The 24,340-nt window shown below is 43.9% G+C and overlaps 2 protein-coding genes across 11 annotated transcripts in view; both read left to right on the top strand.

Moving 5' to 3' along the window:
• LOC125722005 (zinc finger CCHC domain-containing protein 3-like) overlaps window positions 1-24,340 on the top strand; it is a 168,439-nt gene that overhangs the window by 48,230 nt on the left and 95,869 nt on the right. The window lies entirely within an intron of this gene.
• Window positions 14,873-18,584, top strand: LOC125722002 (uncharacterized). Of its 10 annotated transcripts, none has more exons than XR_007386043.1 (3): window positions 14,873-15,182; window positions 16,461-17,639; window positions 18,340-18,584. XR_007386043.1 is itself a non-coding variant. In XM_048998259.1 (2 exons), the coding sequence occupies exons 1-2, from the start codon at window positions 15,071-15,073 to the stop codon at window positions 17,201-17,203; spliced, it is 855 nt and encodes a 284-aa protein (XP_048854216.1). In that variant the 5' UTR covers window positions 14,873-15,070; the 3' UTR covers window positions 17,204-17,776. The 10 variants fall into 10 exon arrangements, 1 of the variants encoding a protein (XP_048854216.1); XR_007386040.1 differs by having other exon boundaries at window positions 16,461-17,756; window positions 18,458-18,556; XR_007386047.1 differs by having other exon boundaries at window positions 18,458-18,548.

Raw genomic sequence — 24,340 nt, 5'->3', positions numbered from 1 at the left:
TGGGACTGCAATGCATCATCTCCGGAAACCTGTTTACTCCTGCTGGGCAGCTTTCATGTGGCACCCCCTGCTGGACAGTGGAGACACTACAGAGGCTGTGTATTGTGTTCAGTCACCTTTTACTGTAAATCACACATGGGTTCACGCTCACTTGTGTCTGCTCTGAATCCACATGGGCCAAGGTGAAAACTCCATCCACTTTAGGTAATTCAGGGGCCTCTTGTCAAGTTATGTGAGCTTCGTGTCTGATTCTATGGGCTTCCGTACTGGAAGCAGTCCAGGGTAATTCTGGGAAAGTATGGAGCTTACAATAGCGCACTATTGTATACAAAGCGACAAGCCAAGCTTGCAGTTTTGCAGTGTTCATGTGCTGCCACCTTCTGGGAAAATGAAGAACGGATTTTCAGATTAAGATCTAAAAAACTACACATTTACATTTTAGCCCATGTTACACTGGGCTTTTCTCCCAGGGCAGTAAGGTCAGAGAGACCTACCAGAGAGAAATCTACCATAGTTACTGTTGTATATACATTTATACTGACTTACATTTTACATACTCCTCGCCATATCAACAAACTCAGCCTAGCAAACATTAAGAAATCTGGATGCTATGAAAGGATCGTCTACCATACTCCCATATTCCACTCTGCTTTCATCCGATTGTCTTTGGTTTGTGCTGCTGGGAACCATTATCACTGTCCTTTTATTTTGCTGCAAACGTAATCGTATGATCACATTATATCACGACGTCCCTTGTCCCCACCAACGTTTTGTTGAAACTGCATGAAGGTCAGACCCACTTTTGTACCGTTTAAAACACATGTTGATCATTTTTTCTCCTGCAAAAAAGAGCATTTACTTTTATTTTGGAGATATTTTTTTGCAAAGCGACTTACAATTGAGAAAGCGGTGAGTTGAGCAGCAAACTTAGGGCGGTGTGACTAAGCAGGTTTGGACCCACGAAGCTCAAATTCCACAGTCAAACAATTTAAAATTGTTTCTTTGAGAAGGCAGACGCAGGCAGTCACTGGTGCGTTTGGGGTTAAGGGCCTTAGTCACAGGAGCATAGTGATATAAGCCACTGAGCCAAACGCCAACCCACAGCACTGACCTCTGGCAGAATTCACCTTTACAAGCATGTTTGGCAAATGCCGCTAACATGCGCACACACACACAGACGCACACACGCACTCTAACTCGCACACACACACACACAGAGGCGCACATATGCACGCTAACATGCGCACAAACACATAGACGCACACACACGCTAACGCGCACACACACACACACAGAGGCGCACACATACACGCTAACATGCGCACACACTCACAGACGCACACACGCACGCTAACGCGCACACACACACAGACGCACACACGCACGCACACACGCACACACACAGAGGTTTGTAATTATATCTTTGTGGGGACTCTCCATTTGTTTCGATCGTGAAAACTCTAATCCCAACAATGACAGTCTACCCAGCCCCAACCTTAACCATAAGTAAGCAAACAAAATATAAGATTTTAGGTATTTTCAGTTTTGTGATTCTATTCACAGATTTTTTTTTATGAAATTGAGGTTATCCTTGTGGGGTGTGGGGAGTGAAAATATCCTTACATGGCAAAAGGTTTTTATCACATCGTGGGGGACGTTTGGTTCCCACAATGTAATACACTGTGTTCACAATTATTAGGCGAGTTGTATTTTTGGGATTAATTTCAATAAAAAAACAAATATAGTGTCATCAGTCAGTCCAAAATGTTAATGAACCTGAAGCCTGAATGTTATGCAAAGGAAATGTGTGAACATTATCAGGGGAAACACGTGTGTGCAGAATTATTACACAACTATTAGTGTGCACAATTATTACACAACTATTAGTGTGCACAATTATTATGCAACTAAATGAAAAACCTACATTTTCCCATCTACCTTGTTTATTATCATCTTTCAAAGTGCGAATAATAAACAAACATCACATAATTTCCAAATAAACATTTCTGACATGAAATATCAATTAGTGAGCAATATAGCCACCTCCTTACGGACGCAGCAGGAAGTGTGAGTGTCCTGCAGGCTGGAGAGAGAGCTGCTGATGACGCGCTCAGCGGTCCAGACCCTTCAGAAGACTGTGCAGACCGCTGAGTGCATCATCGGCAGCTCTCTCCCCAGCCTGCAGGACACTTACACTTCCCGCTGCATCCGTAAGGGCACCAGCATTGTGACTGACCGGTACCATCCCACCCACCAACTGTCTACTACCCCTCTTCCATCCGGAAGAAGATTCTGCAGCATCAGGAGCAGGTCTGCACGACTGTGCAATAGCTTCTTCCCCCAAGCAGTCCGGCTGCTGAACAGCAATAAGTCTTCCATTCATGGAATCTGTTATTTTCTTGTTCTGTTGACGATTAACTTTTTGTGCAGCAGCAACCACAGCCTCCCAGACACTGTTCAGAGAGCTGTACTGCTTTCTTTCACTGTAAATCTCCCATATAAGCAGGGCCCACAAGTTCTCAATAGGGATTATGTCAGGTGAGGAAGGGAGGCATGTCATTATTTTGTCATCCTTATGGCCTTTACTGACTAGCCATGCAGTGGAGTACTTCAATGCATGCGATGGAGCATTGTCCTGCGTAAAAATCATGGTCCTCCTGAAAGATGCTGACTTCATCCTGTACTGCTGCTTGAAGAAAGTGTCTTCTAAAAACTGACAGTAGGTTTGGGAGTTGAATTTGAATCCATCTTGGCATTTTCTTGGAAAGTAGAGTGTACCCTTGGGGAGGTGGACTCCGGCTGGGCTTAAGATACGGTTTCATTAATGAGACTCACATGGTCAGAAGGTTTGAGGTAAACGAGTCTCACTGGCTGTTTCTGAAGGTGGGACCCTCCCCCAATAAAAATCTCACGTCTTCAAATTAAAATAATAATTGTAACTCTCCACTACGATTATTCATGTTACAAGGTCCAACTGACAGCACTACTTTGAGGAGAGTTCTTCATCTTCTACCTGTGTGTTGGTAGAATAGTGATTCAGAACATGGGCTTGTGATCTGAAGCAGGCGGGTGTTCGCCGTTGTACCTTTGAGGGAGGTTCCTCACTAAATTAGCCTAGTTGTGGGCATCTCCATCACTGCAGTTTGCGAGGGCTTGGTAACCTAGCCACTTGCAGTTGTTCCCGTTTTAAGGTTCCCTTTTAATACCGCTTGTAATCAGTCAGTGGATGGCGATTTGGTGGAGTGTCCCGGACCGGCGTGAGCTAGGCAGCCGGTGGGATACTGAGCCACTACAATTGCTGCTGTTTTCTGCTTTTGTTTCGTTTATTTTGTTTTCGGGTTTCCTGTTTAATTAGTATTAAGTATTTATGTGTTTTGTTTAGTTTGTTGTACGTAAACCGTGGGGCGCCGTTGGGGAGGCTTGGTGTTGGGTGGTGAGGATCTGGTTTGGGGGGGGGGGTAGGTCCTGGCGATATAGCGCTGTGTGGTCGCTCTGCCTTCTTAGCCCACCCCCCTGGTGTGTGTATCTACGCCATGTGATGTGGTGACCCTGTGGAGTACCTTCTGACAGTGTCCCCCCCCCACCCCAAGGTAATAGCTGCCGGGTTTGGGTTTCTTTGTGTGATTGGAGTGTTATTCTAACATGATTTGATTTGTACCATTTGTGGGTAATTTTTAAAGTAATTGCTTTGCTGTTTGGTTTTTCCTTTGGAGTGTTAACTGAACGCAGAATAATAAAGGCAGTGTTCATGGTCTTCACGTCCCCCGGGCGGTGATTATGAATTTGTGTACTTTTATATCGGAGTGGGCGTAGTCGGCAGGATTTCACCAGTACATGGTGCAGATGTGACTCCCTGATCGCTCCCTGCGGAGGTTAGGTGAGATTTTTTATTTTTTGGTGTTTAATTTGTCATAGTGGAAAGGCAAAGTAAAACAGCAGCATTAGTTTCCCAGGAGCCGCTACTATCTTGAGTAAATTTTGTTTGCCGGGCTTCGTTTGTGCCGTCTAGTTTTATTGTCCTATTGTCATTATGGACGACGAAGTGCAGCAGCTCAGGAATTTGTTGGGGCAGCTCCAGCCTGATAATGATCGTTTGCACCAGGAACGAGCAGAAGTTCCAGGTCCCTCTACTGCCACCCAATCCTCCCCCGCACCTCCACCTGTTTCGGTCGAGCCTCGTGTCTATAATGAACATTTTACTTTTATTTCTAGAGACCGGAAGTGTCCAATGTTTGGGGGCAGGTCTGGTGTGAGCTTTGAGGAGTGGGAGGAAGAGGGTCGAGTTTGTATGCGGGCTTGGCTTCTGTCGTCTGCTGATCAAGCATTTTTTCTTTTTGACCATTTAGAAGCGGAAGCTAAGGAGGAGATTAAATATGGCCCTGCTGTTGAACGGGGTGACCCAAAAAGGAGATACTGGCACATGGAGAGTCACGTCTCCGGTTACAGGGTGGTCCCACACGCAACTACAACCGGATCTTATATACGCACGCTGGCCACAACAATTAATCTATCAATTCAACAAAATCACGATACCTGAAAAGATCGCACATGGAACTCATGTTTTTTTTCATTGGTACATGTCAGGGTCTTATGTTCACCAGAAATGGTTGTCAGTTCAACAAGACATGTATCAGGATGCACCAAGAGAGCTACAGAAAGTCAGTGATACCAGATGGGCATGCAGGTACTATGCATGTAAAAATCTCATGGACAGACTGCCAGCTGTATTGCGTGTACTACATGAGATAGATGGAGAGAGCAGTGCGGAGAGATCAGTGGATGCACGGGGCCTGCTTTCACAAGTAGACCTTACCTTTATTGGAATTCTAGCAGTTCTTAGGAAGATTCTTGGGGAAGCCAAATATCTGTCAGACATGCTTCAAGCACCTTCCCTTGATCTAGCTAGATCTGTGGACCTAATCCAGGCCCTACAGGACACTTTATGGGAATACAGGGGTGAATCATGTTTTGATCAACCGTGACAAGATACTGTGTACAGCAAAAATGTATAATGTTGTAGTTGAGGCTGTTTTTTTGTGATTATAATTTTATCATTCCGTAAATTTATCAGAAGGCACATGCAGGACAGAGATACCACAAGAATAAATGACAAAAAAAGCAGCAAGAGAAAGGAGAAAAAAGAAAAGAAAAAAAGAAAAGGAAACACAGAACAACTTTTCACACTTGACATGTTGGCAGCAAACTCATATAAACTAGACCATTCAAAGAAGCTCTTTAAGAGCAGCAGCCATATTCCTCCAGGTATTTACAGTGATTGCTTTGCCTTGTAAATCTTTGCAGTGGTATACTCTAAATAGACAATGTAATGGAATGAGACAATCCAGAATTGCTTCAGGTTTGTATCAGGGTGTATCCATCGCTGTAGTGTGGTTTTCTTAGCAGCTGTAAAGCCTGCCTTTAACAGTTTTTTATCACGTAATGAGAACTGGTACATCAAGTCATCGTTAAGCAATAGTAAGCAAGGCTCCATGTCAAAGTATAGTCCAGTAAGATCACATTACACACGAGTGACAAGCTTCCATAAATGTTGGGTCACTGGACAGTCCCAGAACATGTAGAAACGTACCGGTAGTGTCAGTGTTGCAAATGCTGCAGTATGGATGGGGAGCAGGTTTGATGAGATACCGTTTGTAGGGTTACAATAGAAACGATGGATAGTTTTAAAGTGAATACGTACATAACTAAGGTTTTTGGAAGTAAGGCAAAGATTCGACCGCACTGTTTCCCAAACCGGGTGGAATCCTAACCTAGAAAGTTCTAAATCCCATTTTGACAGAATCTTCAAAGGCTTATGAACGTTAAGGAGTAAATTGTTGTAAATGTTTGTGACTGTGCCTTTAGATGCCTCGACAGGATCGATCCAGCTAAACATTGGGTGATCATCTAAGACAGAATTCCATGGCACAGCATAGGCCTTCATTGTGGATCGTAGCCTGAGGTCGAAGAAAAATGAGAAGCCAGGCAGACTGTATTCTTTTTGAATGTCCTGGAATGTGCGCACAACATTCGCATCAAACGTATTATAAAATGTGAAAACCCCCTTGGATGACCAGGGGGGACAAACAAAAGCTTTATAGTCTGACAGAAAGTGGAAATTGTTCCATAAAGGAGATTGTTGACCTATTACTTTTTCGGCGTTGTACCATGCAGCTAAGGTGGATGAAAAGATACAACCAAGTTTGCGTCGTGATTTACGAAGACCTACCCCTGGGAAAGGTAAGTCCTGGAGTCCGTGGGGATGCACTATAGCCGATTCAATACCTCTCCACGACACTACACTGCCTGCGTCTGTCCAAGTGCGCATAGCCCTAATTTGAAATGCCCAATGCTAGAGCTTAAAATCAGGGAGGGCGAGGCCACCGTCTGATTTGGTGCGCTGTAAAACTGAGAAGCGTTTCCTGGGTTGTCTGCCGTTCCAAATTAATTTGGATACAATGAAATTCAAATCTTCAAAATAATTTGGAGGTGGTACACATGGAATCATAAAAGACCAAAAGATAAGTGAGTAAAATATTCATTTTGATTGAACGGCATCTTCAGCTAGAGAAAGACGTGGAGACAAAAGGCTGGAGGAGATAAAGACAGCGCAGAAAGAAGACGACGTATGCAGACAAGTGACAAACCACTGTTTCACAGAATGGCCAGAGAGATGTAAGTTAGATCCAGACATTAAACCATACTGGCAGCACAGAATGGATTTTCACCTTGCTCACGACCTTCTCATGAAGGGAGAAGGACTTGTGATACCTCCCCCCTTGAGAGCGGATGTTCTTCAGCGTCTGCATGAAGGCTATCAGGGAATTACAAAATGCCGAGCCAGAGCTACACTGTCAGTATGGTGGCCCGGTATCACAGCACAGATTAGCCAGATGGTGGACAGCTGGGTCCTAAATGGCCAGATCTGCAGGTTTTTCGCAAGCAGGATGAGGAGAGAAGGCGTCAGCAGGCAAAACACTACAACCGCAGACTCCGCTCCAGACCTCTCGCAGAACTGACATCTGGTTAGACAGTTTGGATTACCACAGAAGGGACTGCTGGGAGTCGTCAGACCTGCAGATACTCCTAGACCATATGTGGTAGAGACTGATAAAGGTCATCTTTGGCCTACAGGGACTGTTACTAGTTCAAGTTGACTGGAAAACCACCTGACAGAATGGACTTGTGAACAAAGAGGGAAGTTCAGTAGAAGAGAGAGAGAAAGAGAGAAGGAGGTTGTTGATAGCAGTAATAGAAATTAATGTCAAAAGGTACACAGCACATTTGACTTAAGCTAAAAGGAGGAGGTGTAATAATAGAACTACTGTTCCCATAATGCTCTATTTCCCACAGTGCTTTTGTGCCTTGTATGCAGTATTCCAGTTGTTGTATTAAACACGATCTAACCATGTACTGACAGTCCCATCTGCTCATTATACAGTTTAGTCAGGGTGATGACTGACTGATGACTGATAACTGAGGGGGACAGTTAAGTTACTTTGGTTAGTCTTTATTTATTTATTATTTTTTTATTTTGGGTTATTTCTGAATTACATTTGGTTGTTTGGAGCCTATTGACACTTGATAGAGGGATTTAATGGACAATAAAGAATGTGCATCCTATCCTATCCTGTAAGGCATTCAAGTTTGTCCATCAGCCCACAGGCCAGCAAGCAAAGGCAGTTTAAAGTTTATAAAAGTTTAGATGAATGCAAGTATTTTCTGGCTGATCATGTACACGGGACTGATTGCTTCCTAATCGTATAGTTTTTATTGTTTATCGTTTTATATGTTTTATCCTGATTAATTCTGCAAGGTTTTTGTGGTTTTTCGACCTCCCAAGAGCAACTTCGATTTCGTTTTGTTTTTAGTTCATACTTGGTTCAGGCAGAAGTTCTTTTGGTAAGTAGTAGTAAATTTATCGTTAATTTAAAATTTTAAATAAAAATAATAATTAAGTTCCGTTTCAACCCAAGTAACTTATTTTAGTGTACTCGGCACTTTATTGCATTTAACGGTACGCTAATTAATCTTTAAAGTTAAATACGCTATATAAATTTACTGGGCTGGGAGTACGGGGTCATAGTGAGTTAGTTAATTATGGGGCCGGCTCAGTGTTGCGTTTGAAACATGTTTGCCCTTCTGGACGTTAGTGTCCAGTCGGACTTCATCTGCGAGCGATGTAAGCTAGTGGACTCGCTCATGGTCAAAGTTCGCGACCTTGAGGAGCAACCGGCTCTCATCCAATGAGTTAGAGGAGCAAGTTAATACGCCTTTTAGGGAGAAGGTGTGTACGCTACTAGCCGGGAGGGGGGAGAATGAAGAGCAGAGAGGTCGAGAGAGCTGGGTGACCGTAGGTCGTAGACGCAGGAAAGGGCGTACACACGTTGCAGAGGCGGCATCACCTGAGGTGACTGTGTCGAACAGGTTTCAGGTTCTTCCAGCTTTAGAGCCGGAACGGACTGGGGAGGCAGGTGGGCCCTTGGGCACTGAGGAGCCCCCTCCCCCCAGGAAGAGGGAGGTTGTGGTAGTGGGGGATTCCATTATTAGGGGAGTAGACAGTTATGTGTGCACGCGTGATAGAGGGTCCCGTACGGTGTCTTGCCTGCCTGGTGCCCAGGTAGGAGACCTTCCAGATCGTGTGGATAAGCTTTTGGCCCCAGCTGGGGTGGATCCAGTTGTCGTGGTGCATGTTGGCACCAACGACATAGGCAAGGGTAGAAGGGCTGTTCTGCAGGATAAATTTATAGAAGTTGCCAATAAGCTTAGAAGCAGAACGTCCACGGTGGTATTCTCCGAAATACTCCCCGTGCCACGTGCAAGTCAGGCTAAGTTAGCTGAAATAAGGAAATTAAATGCGTGGCTAAAAGGATGGTGTAGGAAAGAGGGGTTTAGGTTTATGGGGCATTGGAGGACCTTCTGGAACAGGTGGGACCTGTTCAAGCCGGATGGGTTGCACCTGAACCAGAGGGGAACCAGTGTATTGGGGAGGCGTATGTGTAGAGTAGTTGAGGAATGTTTAAACTAGGGACTGGGGGGGCAGGGAGGTTAGTTAACTATGTCAGTGGGGGGAAACGGAAAGCCCCAAATAATCATATTGTAAGTGGGCACCATAATAGGCCTACCCTTTGTTGTCTGTATTTAAACGCCAGAAGTATTAGGAATAAAATTTATGGTTTAGAGGCTTTTATCTCATCGGACTCTTATGATATTATAGGAATAACTGAAACGTGGTTGAGTGAAAAGGATGGTCAAGAATATAATATGGATGGTTACACGTTGTTCCGTAAGGATCGTATAGGAAAAAAGGGAGGTGGTGTTGCAGTATATGTAAAGGAAAACTTGCAGGCAAGGGAACTTACTGATATAAATAAAACTACGGAAGCAATATGGGTAAAATTAGATGCTAAAAACTCAAATAGCCTAATTGTCGGTGTTTGTTACAGAACACCTAATATAGCTGCTGAGGAAAGCAGATTGTTATACAGTGATATTAGGACTATGAGCTATAAAAATTATGTGGTAGTTATGGGTGATTTTAATCTACCAGGAATGCAGTGGGACATTGTCACTGGCTCTTCTGAAAATGAACTGGAGATGATGGAATTAGTACAGGATTGTTTTTTTACTCAGTTTGTTAACACCCCTACCAGGGGAGATGCCATTCTTGATCTTGTTCTCTCTAATAACCAGGACAGGATTGGTAAATTAGACGTTTTAGAACCACTTGACAGTAGCGATCATAACATGGTCAAATTTGAGGTTAAGTTTAGTGTTCGAAGAGCTAAGTCCAAATCAAAAATATATAATGTTAGGAAGGCTGACTTTAAGTGTATGAGACTAAAACTAGAAACTGTGAACTGGATGGAGTTAAATAACAAAACTGTTGAAGAGGCCTGGGAATTTTTTGAAAGCACATTATTGCAAGTGCAAGAGGACTTCATACCTGTTTCCAGCAAGAATAAATCTAGGAAATTGAAACCTAGGTGGTTTACTAGGGAAATAAAGTATAAAGTAAGGAGGAAAAGGGCTTTGTTCCAGCAATGGAAAATAACTGATGATGACAGAATTAAGCAGGAATATCTAAGTCTACAGGCTGAGTTAAAAAATGATATTAGACGAGCTAAAAGAAATGTCGAAAGGATGGTTGCATTGGAAGCTAAGGATGACGTTAAAAGTTTCTTCCAGTATTTTAACTCTAAAAGAGCTCTAAAACCTGAAATTACTAATCTGCAGGATAGTAAGGGTCTTATAATAGTAAACGACATTGATATAGTAAATGAGTTCAATGATAGTTTTGCACGGGTATTCACTGTTGAGGACCTTAGTAATTTACCAGTTATTACCTATCCAGCATTGTCTATAGCTAATATATATATAACTGAAGCAGATGTTTTGCAAAGCCTAGCTAAGCTCAAAATAAATAAATCACAGGGCCCTGATGGCATCTTACCTATAGTGTTAAAAGAGATGAGGGATATTATTTGCCGACCCTTAACTTTACTGTTTCAAAAATCCTTATCTGAAGGTGTGGTACCTTCTGATTGGAAGCACGCCTTCATAACGCCTATTTTCAAAAAAGGGGATAGAAGTAATTTGTCTAACTATAGGCCAATCAGTCTAACTTGTATAACTGGTAAAGTTATGAAGGCTATAATCAAAGAGAAAATGGTAGATTACCTGGACTCCAATAACATTTTGCGGGATAGCCAGCATGGATTTAGGAGAGGTAGATCCTGTTTAACAAATCTGTTGGAGTTTTTTGAGGACGCTACTCAGGAAGTTGATGATAAGAAGGCCTATGATGTCATCTACTTAGATTTCCAAAAGGCTTTTGATGTTGTCCCCCACAAGAGGCTCCTACTTAAACTCAAAGCGACAGGTATTTTAGGTACCGTAGCGACCTGGATTGATAACTGGTTAACAGATAGGAAACAGCGAGTAGTTATAAGAGGCACAATGTCACAGTGGACTTGCGTTCATAGTGGGGTACCGCAGGGTTCGATTTTAGGACCACTATTGTTCCTAATTTACATAAATGATATGGATACCAATATATACAGTAAACTGGTGAAATTTGCAGATGACACCAAGGTGGGTGGTGTAGCAGATACTGAATTAGTGGCTCAGCAGCTACAGCGGGATCTTGATTTAATTAGTGACTGGGCCGATACCTGGCAGATGAAATTTAACGTCGATAAATGTAAGGTACTCCATCTAGGGAGCAGAAATATAAAGTACAGGTATTTCATGGGTGTCACTGAAATAAAGGTAGCTGATCATGAGAAAGACCTTGGTGTGTATGTTGATGCTTCCATGTCCCATTCTCGCAAGTGTGGGGAAGCAATAAAAAAGGCCAATAGGATGTTGGGGTATATCTCCAGGTGTGTGGAGTTTAAGTCAAGGGAGGTAATGCTAAGATTATACAATTCCTTGGTGAGACCTCACCTAGAATATTGTGTGCAGGTTTGGTCACCATATCTTAAAAAGGACATTGTGGCCTTAGAAAAGGTGCAGCGTAGGGCCACAAAAATGATTCCTGGTCTTAGAGGAATGTCATACGAGGAATGGTTACTTGAGCTAAATCTGTTCAGTCTCAAGCAAAGGAGATTGAGGGGGGACATGATCCAGGTATATAAGATTCTAACAGGTTTGGATGCTGTTCAACCAAATAGTTACTTCAGCATTAGTTTAAATACACGGACTCGTGGCCATAGGTGGAAATTAGCGGGAGAACATTTCAAGCTGGATTTAAGGAAGCACTTCTTTACACAGTGTGTAGTCAGAGTATGGAATAGCCTTCCTGATAATGTAGTGCAAGCTGAATCCTTGGGTTCCTTTAAATCAGAGCTAGATAAGATTTTAACGACTCTGAGCTATTAGTTTAGTTCTCCCCAAGCGAGCTTGATGGGCCGAATGGCCTCCTCTCGTTTGTATAGTTCTTATGTTCTTATGTTCTTATGTATAATGACAGACAGACAATATATAAATCAATTTTGAAATCAGCCTATGGCTGGGCAATATTGTACAATAGTAAAGTTTTCTTCATAGGAAATGATATTGATAATTATCACGATATAATTTTATTCTACATTTTTACTTAAAATTCACATAATTGCGTTTAAAAAGGCAACGTGAAAATTGAGAAACGTGGAAATTGAATTGACTGCAAACTTAAATCTAAATTTAATAAATCATATATATGATATTTGAATGATGTGTGAATGTGCCCTGCGATGGGCTGGCCCCCCATCCTGGGTTGTTCCCTGCCTCGTGCCCATTGCTTCCGGGATAGGGTCCGGACCCCCCGCAACCCAGTAGGATAAGTGATTTGGAAAATGGATGGATGGATGGATGGATGGATATATATGATATTTGATGTATACACAGGCCTATAAAGGACTCAGACGTCAATCCCTCGCACAGGCCTATAGAGGACTCAGACGTCGGCCCCCCACACAGGCCTATAGAGGACTCAGACGTCAGCCCCCCACACAGGTCTATAGAGGACTCAGACGTCGGCCCCCCACACAGGCCTATAGAGGACTCAGACGTCGGCCCCCCACACAGGCCTATAGAGGACTCAGACGTCAGCCCCCCACACAGGCCTATAGAGGACTCAGACGTCGGCCCCTCACACAGGCCTATAGAGGACTCAGATGTCAGCCCCCCACACAGGCCTATAGAGGACTCAGACTTCAGCCCCCCACACAGGCCTATAGAGGACTCAGACTTCAGCCCCCCACACAGGCCTATAGAGCAGTGTTTCCCAACCTTTTTTGAATTGTGTACCCCCTGAGAGATTTTCTCATACCACAAGTACCCCCTTTGTCAAATGTGTTGATGATTCAATAGTTTATGTCTTTTTTTGCTCTTTTCATTGATAAAAGCTGGGTTTGTTATTCATTAAGCAACACATCCCAGATAGATTTTCTTTCTATACCAGGGCACAGCTAATGGAATGGCTGATAATATTTACCCATCATCAGGGAAATTAAATGTAAAAAATTTTTCCACGTACCCCCTGTAATGTGCTCGCGTACCACTAGGGGTACGCGTACCCCCGGTTGGGAATCACTGCTATAGAGGACTCAGACTTCAGCCCCCCACACAGGCCTATAGAGGACTCAGACGTCAATCCCTCGCACAGGCCTATAGAGGACTCAGACGTCGGCCCCCCACACAGGCCTATAGAGGACTCAGATGTCGGCCCCCCACACAGGCCTATAGAGGACTCAGACGTCGGCCCCTCACACGGGCCTATAGGGGACTCAGACGTCAGCCCCTCACACGGGCCTATAGAGGACTCAGACGTCAGCCCCCCACACAGGCCTATAGAGGACTCAGACGTCGGCCCCTCACACGGGCCTATAGGGGACTCAGACGTCGGTCCCCTCACACAGGCCTATAGAGGACTCAGACGTCAGCCCCCCACACAGGCCTATAGAGGACTCAGACGTCAGCCCCTCACACGGGCTTATAGAGGACTCAGACGTCAGCCCCCCACACAGGCCTATAGAGGACTCAGACGTCAGCCCCCCACACAGGCCTATAGAGGACTCAGACGTCAGCCCCCCACACAGGCCTATAGAGGACTCAGATGTCATTCCGCTGGATGCATTAGAGAACCAGAGCGTACCTCTGGCAGATACGTGGTGGCTGTGTGGTCAGGAGGGAGGATTGAGGCCTCCTCTCCCCAATAATTGTGGAGGCCTCTGCACTAGGGGGATGTTAGCTAGCCAGGTGGATATTGACAAACAGCCCTCTAGGTCCCACAGGTTTGTTACGAGCTGCGAAGATGATCCCAGTGTGTATATAGATGCCATATGCCAGCCGAGGGGCATTCCAGAGAAATATAAGGTGAGACGTCCTCTCAGCCGGCTGCACAAACTGGAACTGCCTCCGTGACACAACTTTGCCCTTATTGGCTGAACAATTTTAGTCACACGCATGACGTTTGTATCTCTGGAAGTTCCGATACGTTATCTGCTATTTCTCCCGAAAAGCCTGTAAAGAAGTAAAGTTTCAATAAATGCTCTAATAGTACACATAAGTTAATCGTTTATTTATTGTTAGTTACTGTAATGTTGCGCTGCTTTATGTGTTTAATCGTCTAGTCTGTGAAGAAGGCATTCAAGTAAGAATTGCATTGTATTCTGTGCATGACAATAAAAACTTTGAATCCTTGAAATAAATGTATTTGATCTTTTTCCTGGCAGCTATCTTTTCACTGCTAGCACTTTGGATCAGGAGTTGGTTATTGTAGAAGAGGTAATGTGCATGCAGGTGATATTTGTATAGATGTATCTACACCCTTTTGGAAGTGCGGCCATCTCAGTCAGGTCTCGCACTACGAGGAGTAGAAGTTGTCTAGTTTGGCTGCTGTCAGTTTATATTACAAGTTTATATTACAGTTTATATTATTATATTACACTCCTGCAGCCGCCGGCAGATGGCGCTCCCCCTCACGTCAGCTGCAGTCAGACATAAGTGAAGTCGAACGCACCCAATGGCTCCTCCCCATTCCCAATTATCAAAAAACCCACTAATTGAATGGGTCGCGTAATTATCGCTATGAATTCTGGGAGTCTGTGCAACTTCAAGACCGCAGCTCTCGTGTTAATTATAACAAGGAAGGAATATTATTCTATATTTTTAATGGCGACCGAATGATTGATTGATATAATGTAGTGTTTCATTCTATATCCTGTTTTGATAAGATATCGACATTTCGTAAACATTCGATATACAATTAAACCATAATTGGTCCGTCTTGTTTCTTTGTCACCCAGAAACTTTACAACTGTGTTGTGAGCGGATTTTCAGCGCTTATATGTTTTTAAACTTGTCTTAAAATTTCGTGGTACTTCTACGTTTCTGCGCTTTTGTAAATGTAGATCGTATGTTTCGTCATTTGATTAAAGCGTTTGAAGACTTTGCAGCGCGCTGACACCAATCGGCCACCGTAGCTTAGCAACCGAATCATAACAATTCTTTTCCGTTTAGAGTTTTCATTTGAACATTTAAAGCAGCTCAGACTTGCAGTTTATCAGCAAGAGAGAAGACGCGAAAGATGTCCATCGTGAAAACCACCGTGAATCTCCAGAGGATTGACTGGCTGCTGCCGAAAGGTGCAGTCAGTGTGCGGATCGCCCCGGAATACATCCCCGGTCCAGTTGGCCGAGGTAAGGATGGCAAAATGATGCCCAGACTAACTCAGCACTTAAAGAGTTAAAGTCAGAATATGCTTGACTAGTCTTCTTGAATCTTCTGTTCTATTATCTTGTTTTAGAAGTACATGTCTAAATAATAAAGTAGTTCACCTTTAGCTTTAATATACGGGAGTCTTTTTGCATGTCTACTGCATTATATAATGAAATCAGTAAAATCTGTGGCTGTGCTGTGTTTAAACATCAGAGAAAATCATCATGAAGTGGTAAAGTAACAGCTGAATATGTCCTAATATACGGTGTTTCCCCGAAAATAAGACAGGGTCTTATATTAATTTTTGCTCCAAATGACGCGTTACGGCTTATATTAAGGTAGTATTTTCCCAAGTATAACATGCTACAGTATATTTACCGGTATTCATGAAAAAAATCCACATTTATTCAAACACAGACATCATGTCATCTTCTAACAGTATCTTTCCATGTAAACAATTTGACGGTGAATTTATTCATGAACAAAATTCTGCTGTATACTGCATATGTTTATTCAAATATAGTCGTAATGTCATGTTCTTCTGGAACATCATCGTAAATCTCCAAGTTCCAAATTCCGTCCTGAATATCTCGCAACTCAATTTCCTGTAGAACCAGTGTCCCCAATCTCTCATGTTTAGCAATAACTCTGTCCTTAAATGAGCGCCTCTTGTCCATGTAGCCTTCTCGTAGTATAACCGCATCTCATTCTAGTTACCGTACAATCCATGGGACAATAACTAGGGCTTATATTACGAGCTTCTTGAAAAATCATGTTAGGGCTTATTTGCGGGGAAACGCGGTAGTAATCAGAAAAAACATAAATCTTAGTTTGGTACCTTGAGAGTGAATAAATAATGCAACTTATGGAAAGTGTAAGATATGTAAAGGATTTGACTTAATAGTCAGTTGTTGATGCCAGCATTTGGATTGAGTGGGCTGCTATATTTGATGCACATGAACCTTTCCAGTGTTGTTTTTCGCTGTTGTTCTGCGTATCAGGGAATCTGTGCACAAACTGGCTTGTTTTTATAGGTCAGGTTCCCCTGCTGAAACGCAGACGGCCCAAGTCAAGACCAGCGCATAAGTTTCCCAAGCGTGTGTTTCCTGTATCCAATAAAGACGGCAGAATTTTTCTTAGTGTGCAATACCGACTGCCAAGTGTGATATCTGTGATGGTTGTGATGTAGTGTTGTTGTTCAGTGACATAATGTTTCATTTAAATTAAATATGCTGTCCCCTGTCTTTATAATCCCAAAGGACAAACCAGTTCCAGTGATGCTGGCCGTCGGAAGAAGTGCCGCACCAGGCCGCCGGCAGCCAGCTCCCTGACCACGTCTGCCTCTCCTGGATCTGCTGCCATCCCGGTGGCAACCAGCAGGGGTCAGCAGGGCACAGGCCGCCGTAGAAAAACGGTGGGAGGCCGGTCAGGGCGAAGAAGGAGGTATGACCAACAGAAGGGGTTAGAGCCTAAGCCCAGCTCACCAACCTTCTCCTCTTCATTTTTATTTCCGTCTTCAGCCCCCTCCCCTTTTGTTTCATCCCCATTTCTTTTTATGGGCTCCTCTGTTTTATCCCCACACTTAGTCACACCTGTTAGCCCAACTCCACATCCATATTCAGCTCCAGGCATGGTTCATCTGACCCCTCTGCTTCAGGCTCCAGCACAGGCTGTAGCCGCCTCATCTCACCTGGAAAAATTCTATTGGTTGTATAACTATTATGTAACCAAGTACTCTAAAATGACCTATGACGCCAAGTGCTTTACTGAGTACTGGTGTCAGGAGTTTTGGAACAGACATTTAAATGAAATTAACTTAGCGAAACAGGGGAAGAATGAGGATAATGAGGGTACTCATTCAACCAAGAGGCGTAGGATTGATGAAGATGAGTTCATCTTTCCTATTGATGCACTGGAGCAGCTAAGTACCATGCCAAGGGCTCAGGAGATGGGTGTGGAAATGGGCTATCAGTCAGATGCACATAGCTACATTTCCCTGTAGATTCAGCACATAATTACACAAGAGTTGTCATACATACTTAGGATAAGATAAAATACCATGTAGTTCTATAGCATAAGGTACTATAGGATAAGATTAAGATAGGATAAGGTTAAGATTGTATATAATAAGATAGGACAAGTTAAGATAGTCTTAACTTGTATGCCATTTTATGTTTTACAAAGACATGATAAATTACCATAAGTTTAGGATAAGATTATATAAGATAACATAGTATAAGAATAAGATAGGATTGCATAGCATAAGATAAGAAAGATAGGATAAGATAACATAGAATAAAATTAAGATAGGATAGGTTACGGTAAGCTTAAGATTGTATAACATAGGATTAGATTAATTATAAATAAAGCAGTCCTCCTTAGAGGGGGGGTGGTGGAGGGAATATTTAAAAAATAAAAATAGGGTTAGTTAACATAAGGTTAAGATAAGATTGTATAACATAGGATTAGATTAATTATAAATAAAGCAGTCCTCCTCAGAGGGGGGGTGGTGGAGGGAATATTTAAGAAATAAAAATAGGATCAGTTAACATAAGGTAAAGATAAGATTGTATAACATAGAATTAGATTAATTATAAATAAAGCAGTCCTCCTCAGAGGGGGGGTGGTGGAGGGAATATTTAAAAAATAAAAATAGGGTTAGTTAACATAAGGTTAAGATAAGATTGTATAACATAGGATTAGATTAATTATAAATAAAGCAGTCCTCCTTAGAGGGGGGGTGGTGGAGGGAATATTTAAAAAATAAAAATAGGGTTAGTTAACATAAGGTTAAGATAAGATTGTATAACATAGGATTAGATTAATTATAAATAAAGCAGTCCTCCTCAGAGGGGGGGTGGTGGAGGGAATATTTAAAAAATAAAAATAGGGTTAGTTAACATAAGGTTAAGATAAGATTGTATAACATAGGATTAGATTAATTATAAATAAAGCAGTCCTCCTCAGAGGGGGGGTGGTGGAGGGAATATTTAAGAAATAAAAATAGGATCAGTTAACATAAGGTAAAGATAAGATTGTATAACATAGGATTAGATTAATTATAAATAAAGCAGTCCTCCTTAGAGGGGGGGTGGTGGAGGGAATATTTAAGAAATAAAAATAGGATTAATTCAGAAGGTTAAGATAAGATTGTATAACATAGGATTAGATTAATTATAAATAAAGCAGTCCTCCTCAGAGGGGGGGGTGGTGGAGGGGATATTTAAGAAATAAAAATAGGATCAGTTAACATAAGGTTAAGATAAGATTGTATAACATAGGGCTACAGTGAAGAAATCAAAAATTTCAAGGCAGCATGAAGGTAACGCACAATCAGGGATGTGCAATTTCTGAGGCATGTATTCAAAAAAAGTATTTTAATTGTGTTTTATGATTCATATTTGACTTAGTTCATGAAATAAAATGTTTTTTTCTACAGATCAGTGTTTTTGTATTTTGTAAAATACGAGAAATACTGTATGCATGGTAATGTCAGGTGTGCAAAATGTTTGTGCTAACAAAGGACACAGAGCCCCTAGAAGGGCACAGAGCCAGGCTGAGCACCACAGCGCTATCCAGCCCATGGCTGCCGATGGTCACATTCCACCAGAACCCCCCAACACTAACTCCCCAGGGAACTTCCAAGCAGCAGAGCAGATTCCAACAACCGAGGATCAAAGGAAAAGAAAAGATACTGGCAGGAAGAAGATGATCTTGTGGCCAAAGGTTAAAAATGTAGAAGTTTGGAGAACAAATGTGTTACAAATGAAATATTATTTGAAATGTGCTACAGCTTAATCATTCTATCATACATCTATCCATCCATTTTCCAAACCGCTAATCCTACTGCGTCGCGGGGGGTCCGGAGCCTATCCCGGAAGCAATGGGCACAAGGCAGGGAACAACCCAGGATGGGAGGGCCAGCCCATCGCATGGCACACTCACACACCATTCACACCTACAGGCAATTTTTTAGCAACTCCAATTAGCCTCAGCATGTTTTTGGACTGTGGGGGGAAACCGGCGTACCCGGAGGAAACCCCACGACGACATGGGGAGAACATGCAAACTCCACACACATGTAACCCAGGCGGAGACTCGAACCTGGGTCCCAGAGGTGTGAGGCAACAGTGCTAACCACTGCACCACCATGCCGGCCCAAAAATTTAAACAAATTCATTTTAAAAAACTTTAATCTCAGAGCCAATTGCCATGTGCCCACAAATATTTCAATTATTATTGTTTATGATTATAAATGCCGAATACATTCCTGGAGCCTTCGATTTAGCATACACAGTGCCCTCTACAGGATTCTGTCGAAACAGCATCTCTCAACCTCGTTCACAAGATTTGTGTCTTTTTCACAAAACGTTTTTCTTTGTAAATCCCAAAATCTTCCTATAAATGTATGTATGAATGCTTCTCGTCTTTTTCAGTCACACGAAGCCTTTATAAATGAGCTCCCCGATTAATCTGTTTACATGAAAACATCTTAATTGCGTTAAGGCATGTAAACGTAGCCACCTAACGAAAGGTAACCACGTGACTTAGCAGACTGCATGTTCCTCATCTCCTCTGTATGGACCATAGAGCTGTGTATCGGAGAGTCTGACAACACGCTACGTTTCAAGATACAGGCATTACAATTCAGTGCGCTGCTCTATTTTGCCATTCTTTTTAAAAAATCTGCTTTTAGGAAAACATGGCACATTATAGAGAGCACACCACCAAATGGATGAAATCTGAGTAAAAACATTTGATTTTTAACGCAATCAGAATAAAGGGGTCTGCATTTATCACTGTCCCTGTAACAATCCAGCATCGTAGCACTACAGCTATTTCGGATTCAGCCAACGAATAACGTTGCTAGTCAGCAGCCTTGTGCAAGCTACTGAAAATTACTAATTACCAATTACTGTATATAAAAGTAATTATAATAAGGGTGGGATTCGACCGTGTGTCTGCCTGGGGGGTCGCCGGCCAGGATCGCCAGCAGTTTGGACGTGTGGTTGGTGCGGCAATGTGCTGCATCAGCGTCTGCTCCCTCTGCCTGACCTGCCCAGTATAATTACATAATCAAGGAAAATAACAGTGGGCTAAAGGTTGCATAGTGATCACATTAACATCGCGTCGATGTTGAAATACATGGTGCAAACAAAAGTAGTGGAATTACACTGACGAGTTACTACCAACACTGCTAGGCAGCTAGGTTTGCTAATGCTAACGTTAGCAGCGCACCCATATGCTACTTCCTCTCGCAAGATAAGGCAGCGTTACTGTCACTGTGTAAATAAAATGAGATCTCTTTGGAGCAAGCCTGTCGATACCATGTTAAGTGTAAAACCACAAGTAAAATACCTTAAAAATAATAGAAATATAGATGGTGCTGAACCATGGTGAACAGTGGAGTCATAACAGAGGCTGTGCATTGTGTTCAGTCACCTTTCACTGTAAATCACACATGGCTTCACAATCTTTTGTGTCTGCTCTGAATCCCTCAGGGCTGGAGTGAAAACTCCATTCACACTAACATGGTGCCAAGGGGTATTGGGTAGACATGATTCTATCCTTTTTGGAAGTAATTTGTTTTACTGATTTAAATAAGTTTAAAAAAATTTCAAAATGTAAGGATAGCTCATTGTATCCAAAGGGATGTGCCAAGCTTGCAGTGTTGATGTGCTGCCACCTTCTGGGAAAACGATGAACTGATTTTCAGATTAAGAACATGTATGGTTTTCTGCTATCATTTGAGAACCGTTCATGCTGCGAACCTATGCTTATGGGTTAGGGTTAAGCTTGGGTCTAGAGCTCAGGGTACTTCCAGGCTTGGAGGCCAAGGGTAAGGTCTCTCTTTCCCCATGTAAGCATTTAATGATGATCCAGCACCAGGGCTTGGGTAAGTCACCACGAGTTGGGAGCCTCATTCCCCAGGTAAAGGATGAACGATGTCCATCCAGCCCGGGGATTCTGGTGAACCTCTCCTTACGCTGGAAGCCTCCTCCCTCAGGTAAGGGTTTAAGAATCTCGCGGTACTTCCATTGAGCCTTGGGGTTCTGGAGAAAAATCCCAGGGCCATCCAACTGTAGCAGTGTGGAATTTTGCGGGTAGGACTTGTTGATTATTTCCGGTAAGTGTGTGTGGGGACTCCTAGTGTGTGGAGGCGTCATTGGCGTTTCCCGGTCTGGTAACTCCCCTTCCACACCGCAGTGGTCTGCCGTGGTACGCTGGCATGCTGGCTGAGGTTCACACTTATTCTGTGTCTTGGTGGGAGGTTTTGCTGTTTTAATTAGCGTTAATCCTCTGCTTCATTTAAATGGCTAATGGTAATATTTTATATTGCAGTGTTTCTCTTGTGTCTGTGTTGCAGCTCCAGTGGTTGCAAGTTATTCTGGTGACTAGGCCTATAGCTACTTGTCAGTTGCTTTACTTGATGTGTTTTAATTGTAGTTACGGTTGTTGCCAGGATTACAGTTTCAGTTGCTCGTCAGCTTCAGTTTATGCCTCTTCCAGCAGGTTTGTCAGACAATAATAGTTTGAACCTGCACTGTGGCTGCTGTGTTTCCTACGTCAGTTTTTCTTTTCCGTCAGTCTTGTCTTGTCCTCAGCCGGTCCGATGTCGCCCAACAACTGCTGCTTGAAGCTCCTGATCCTCGGTGGGACATCGGCGATGTCCTGGGAGCCCTGGAACGCGCTAAGGATCACCGCACCTTTTCCTGCATTTGGAGCTGTTTCATTCCCTAGTTTTGCGACTTAACAGACTTTGGGCCGCCCTTTCTTTCTGTTTGGGACTGATACAGAGGGATAGCCTGTATTCTGCTACTCATTGTTTGCACTCTTCATAGTTTTCAACACTCAGATTCTTGGTTAGATTGGGGTATTTTCTGGGAGACTGTGAGCAGTGGCTGCCTCGATTGATCTGGCTGACTAAGATTTGATTGGTCTGGGGTGGTAGTGTTCACACTTTCACCTTGTGCAGTATATTTGTGTGGGGATCAGTGTGGTGGAGCACAGGTGTGTGTGTGCGTGTGCGTGTGTGTGTGTGTGTGTGTGTTAGTTTAAGGGACTCTATTCCCCCTTTTGATCAACTTCCCCGGACACCTGTCTCCTGCTTGAGTTTAGTCAGCCAGTGGCCAAAGGCTGGTTGCTGGTTTATTTTTTAAGGTTGTTGATGCTAAAGCGCTTGTCTTGTTTCTTTGTTTTATATTTTCAACAACCTGTTAATAGTACAAACACGTCTCTAGCTCCATTCGGTAAATGAACTTGTGTGCTCTTAATTTAGAGTAATTTTTCCTGTGGTGAAATACCCCAGGTGGCGTAGTCGTGTCCTTGTACTACTGACCGCTCTCTGCCACAAACACTTTACCCTAAACCTAAGCCTAATCCTAACCCTAACCATAGCCCCAAACGTCATGTCCTGCCACCTCCCTGACGTGGCTCTAATAAGCCATGCCTGCTGCTCGTTGGTCTCGCGTCTCGTTCCATCCCTCATGTTAAACACTCCCAGCTACTTCCAGTCTGTTCCCTTGTTATTCCTGTATAAGTGCTTCCTGGCCCTGTGTTCCCCATTGATGTGGTGCCCTCCATGTTGCTCGTTCCCTAGCCTCCCATCTTGATCCCAGTAAATCCCAGTTTATTGTCTGACAACACCTGCTCCCAGAGTCGTTCATCCTGGCACCCAACAGACTGACGGAACTCGACAAGCCCCAGTAGATTCCCCAGGTCCCTACAGCCGATCACTGCTGCTTGTGTCAAGCATACCTGATGTCGCTGGTTCAGGCCGCAGTACATCTTTCCCCAGAGAGAATGACCCATCTCTGACGGAGGGCATAGCCGCCCTCTCCCCGGACTCCCAAGTGGAGGGTGTGACAGCTAAAGCGGAGATCCTCAGGGCCCTCTGGAATGGAGTGAGTGTGCTGAACCCCACAGAGGTGGGGTGCTCTGGAGAAAAGGAGCCCGCCGTCTCCATGTCGTTTGCCGTAGGGCGACCTGCGTCCTCATTGTCACTTGAAGTCTGACGATGATGCTTCTCTGGGATTTACTGTGATCCCCCTGTTCGCCAAAACATGCTCCCCAAAGCTCTCCAGCACAGAAGAACAGGCTTCACTCCTAGTTCTATGGTTGTCAGAGTGCTGGACCACAGTAGAGGTCGGACTTTGCTTCAACATGGTTTTATTGGAAGTCTGCACACAATACAGATGTTTCCTACCGTCCTTCGTTCCAATTAAATGTGGAAACGTTTTGTCAGCTGGCTGGACAAGACCCTACTGCCTCTTTTAGTAGTACACATAGTAGTGAGCAGTGGTGACTTAATGGTTAGGGAAGCGCACTCGTGATTGAAAGACACTGCATCTACAGCATCTGGCCCAGGAGAGCCAGCCGTTGCAGTCGTTACATCCGCACTTAAGGCTCCCGGCCCAGAGGGCCGCTCAGGCCGCACCCACAGTGTCCAACACAGGTGAGGCCTTGGTTGCCTCTACACTTCTCATAGAATCTGACACGGTTCCCTGGTAACCAGCCGACACCTGCCACACTGCTCCATAATGTCAGGCCAGCGTCCACCTCGCTGTCCCCTGATGCCTGGCCAGCACCCACCTCAATGTCCCCAGACGTCCAGCCGGTGCCCACTTTCTATCCTGACGTCCCACCGGCACATGCCTGCAGGCTGCCACCAGCCCAGAGAAGATGGATCCAGAGGATGTCCTGCTAGAGTGCCCTGGGTCCTGATACGTGGGTCCCTCCTTCATCCCAGACTCCGTTTACTCTGGTCCCAGTTTCTGGTCACCAGTATCAACAGGAGTCCAAGAAAGCGGCAGGCAGAATGTCTGTCTCCCAGAGAGGGTTTGCCAGTCTCTCCTCTTGCCCTGTATGTCCCTTGCCATCTTCCTGTTCCTGTCCTGTTGTCTCCTTGCTGCCCTACTGCTCTGCGGTTCTCTCATCGCCCGCCAACCCCTCACGTCCTCCGGCCCTGCTGGCCCTCCCAGACCCTCTGGTCCTGTGATTCGGCAGAGTTCAGCCCCACCTGGAAAGGGGCCTAGGAGGGTCCCCAGCCCCGAATCTTCACCTGGCTTCCCTGGATGCCCCATGTTATTCCTTTTTGTGCCTCAGTGTTTGTCTTGTTGCTCTGTCCCACCTGTATCTC

This window comes from Brienomyrus brachyistius, unplaced genomic scaffold, assembly GCF_023856365.1.
Source record: "Brienomyrus brachyistius isolate T26 unplaced genomic scaffold, BBRACH_0.4 scaffold36, whole genome shotgun sequence".
Lineage (NCBI taxonomy): Eukaryota > Metazoa > Chordata > Actinopteri > Osteoglossiformes > Mormyridae > Brienomyrus > Brienomyrus brachyistius.
Note: the sequence above shows the minus strand (reverse complement) of the source record. Positions and strands in the feature narration are given on the sequence as shown.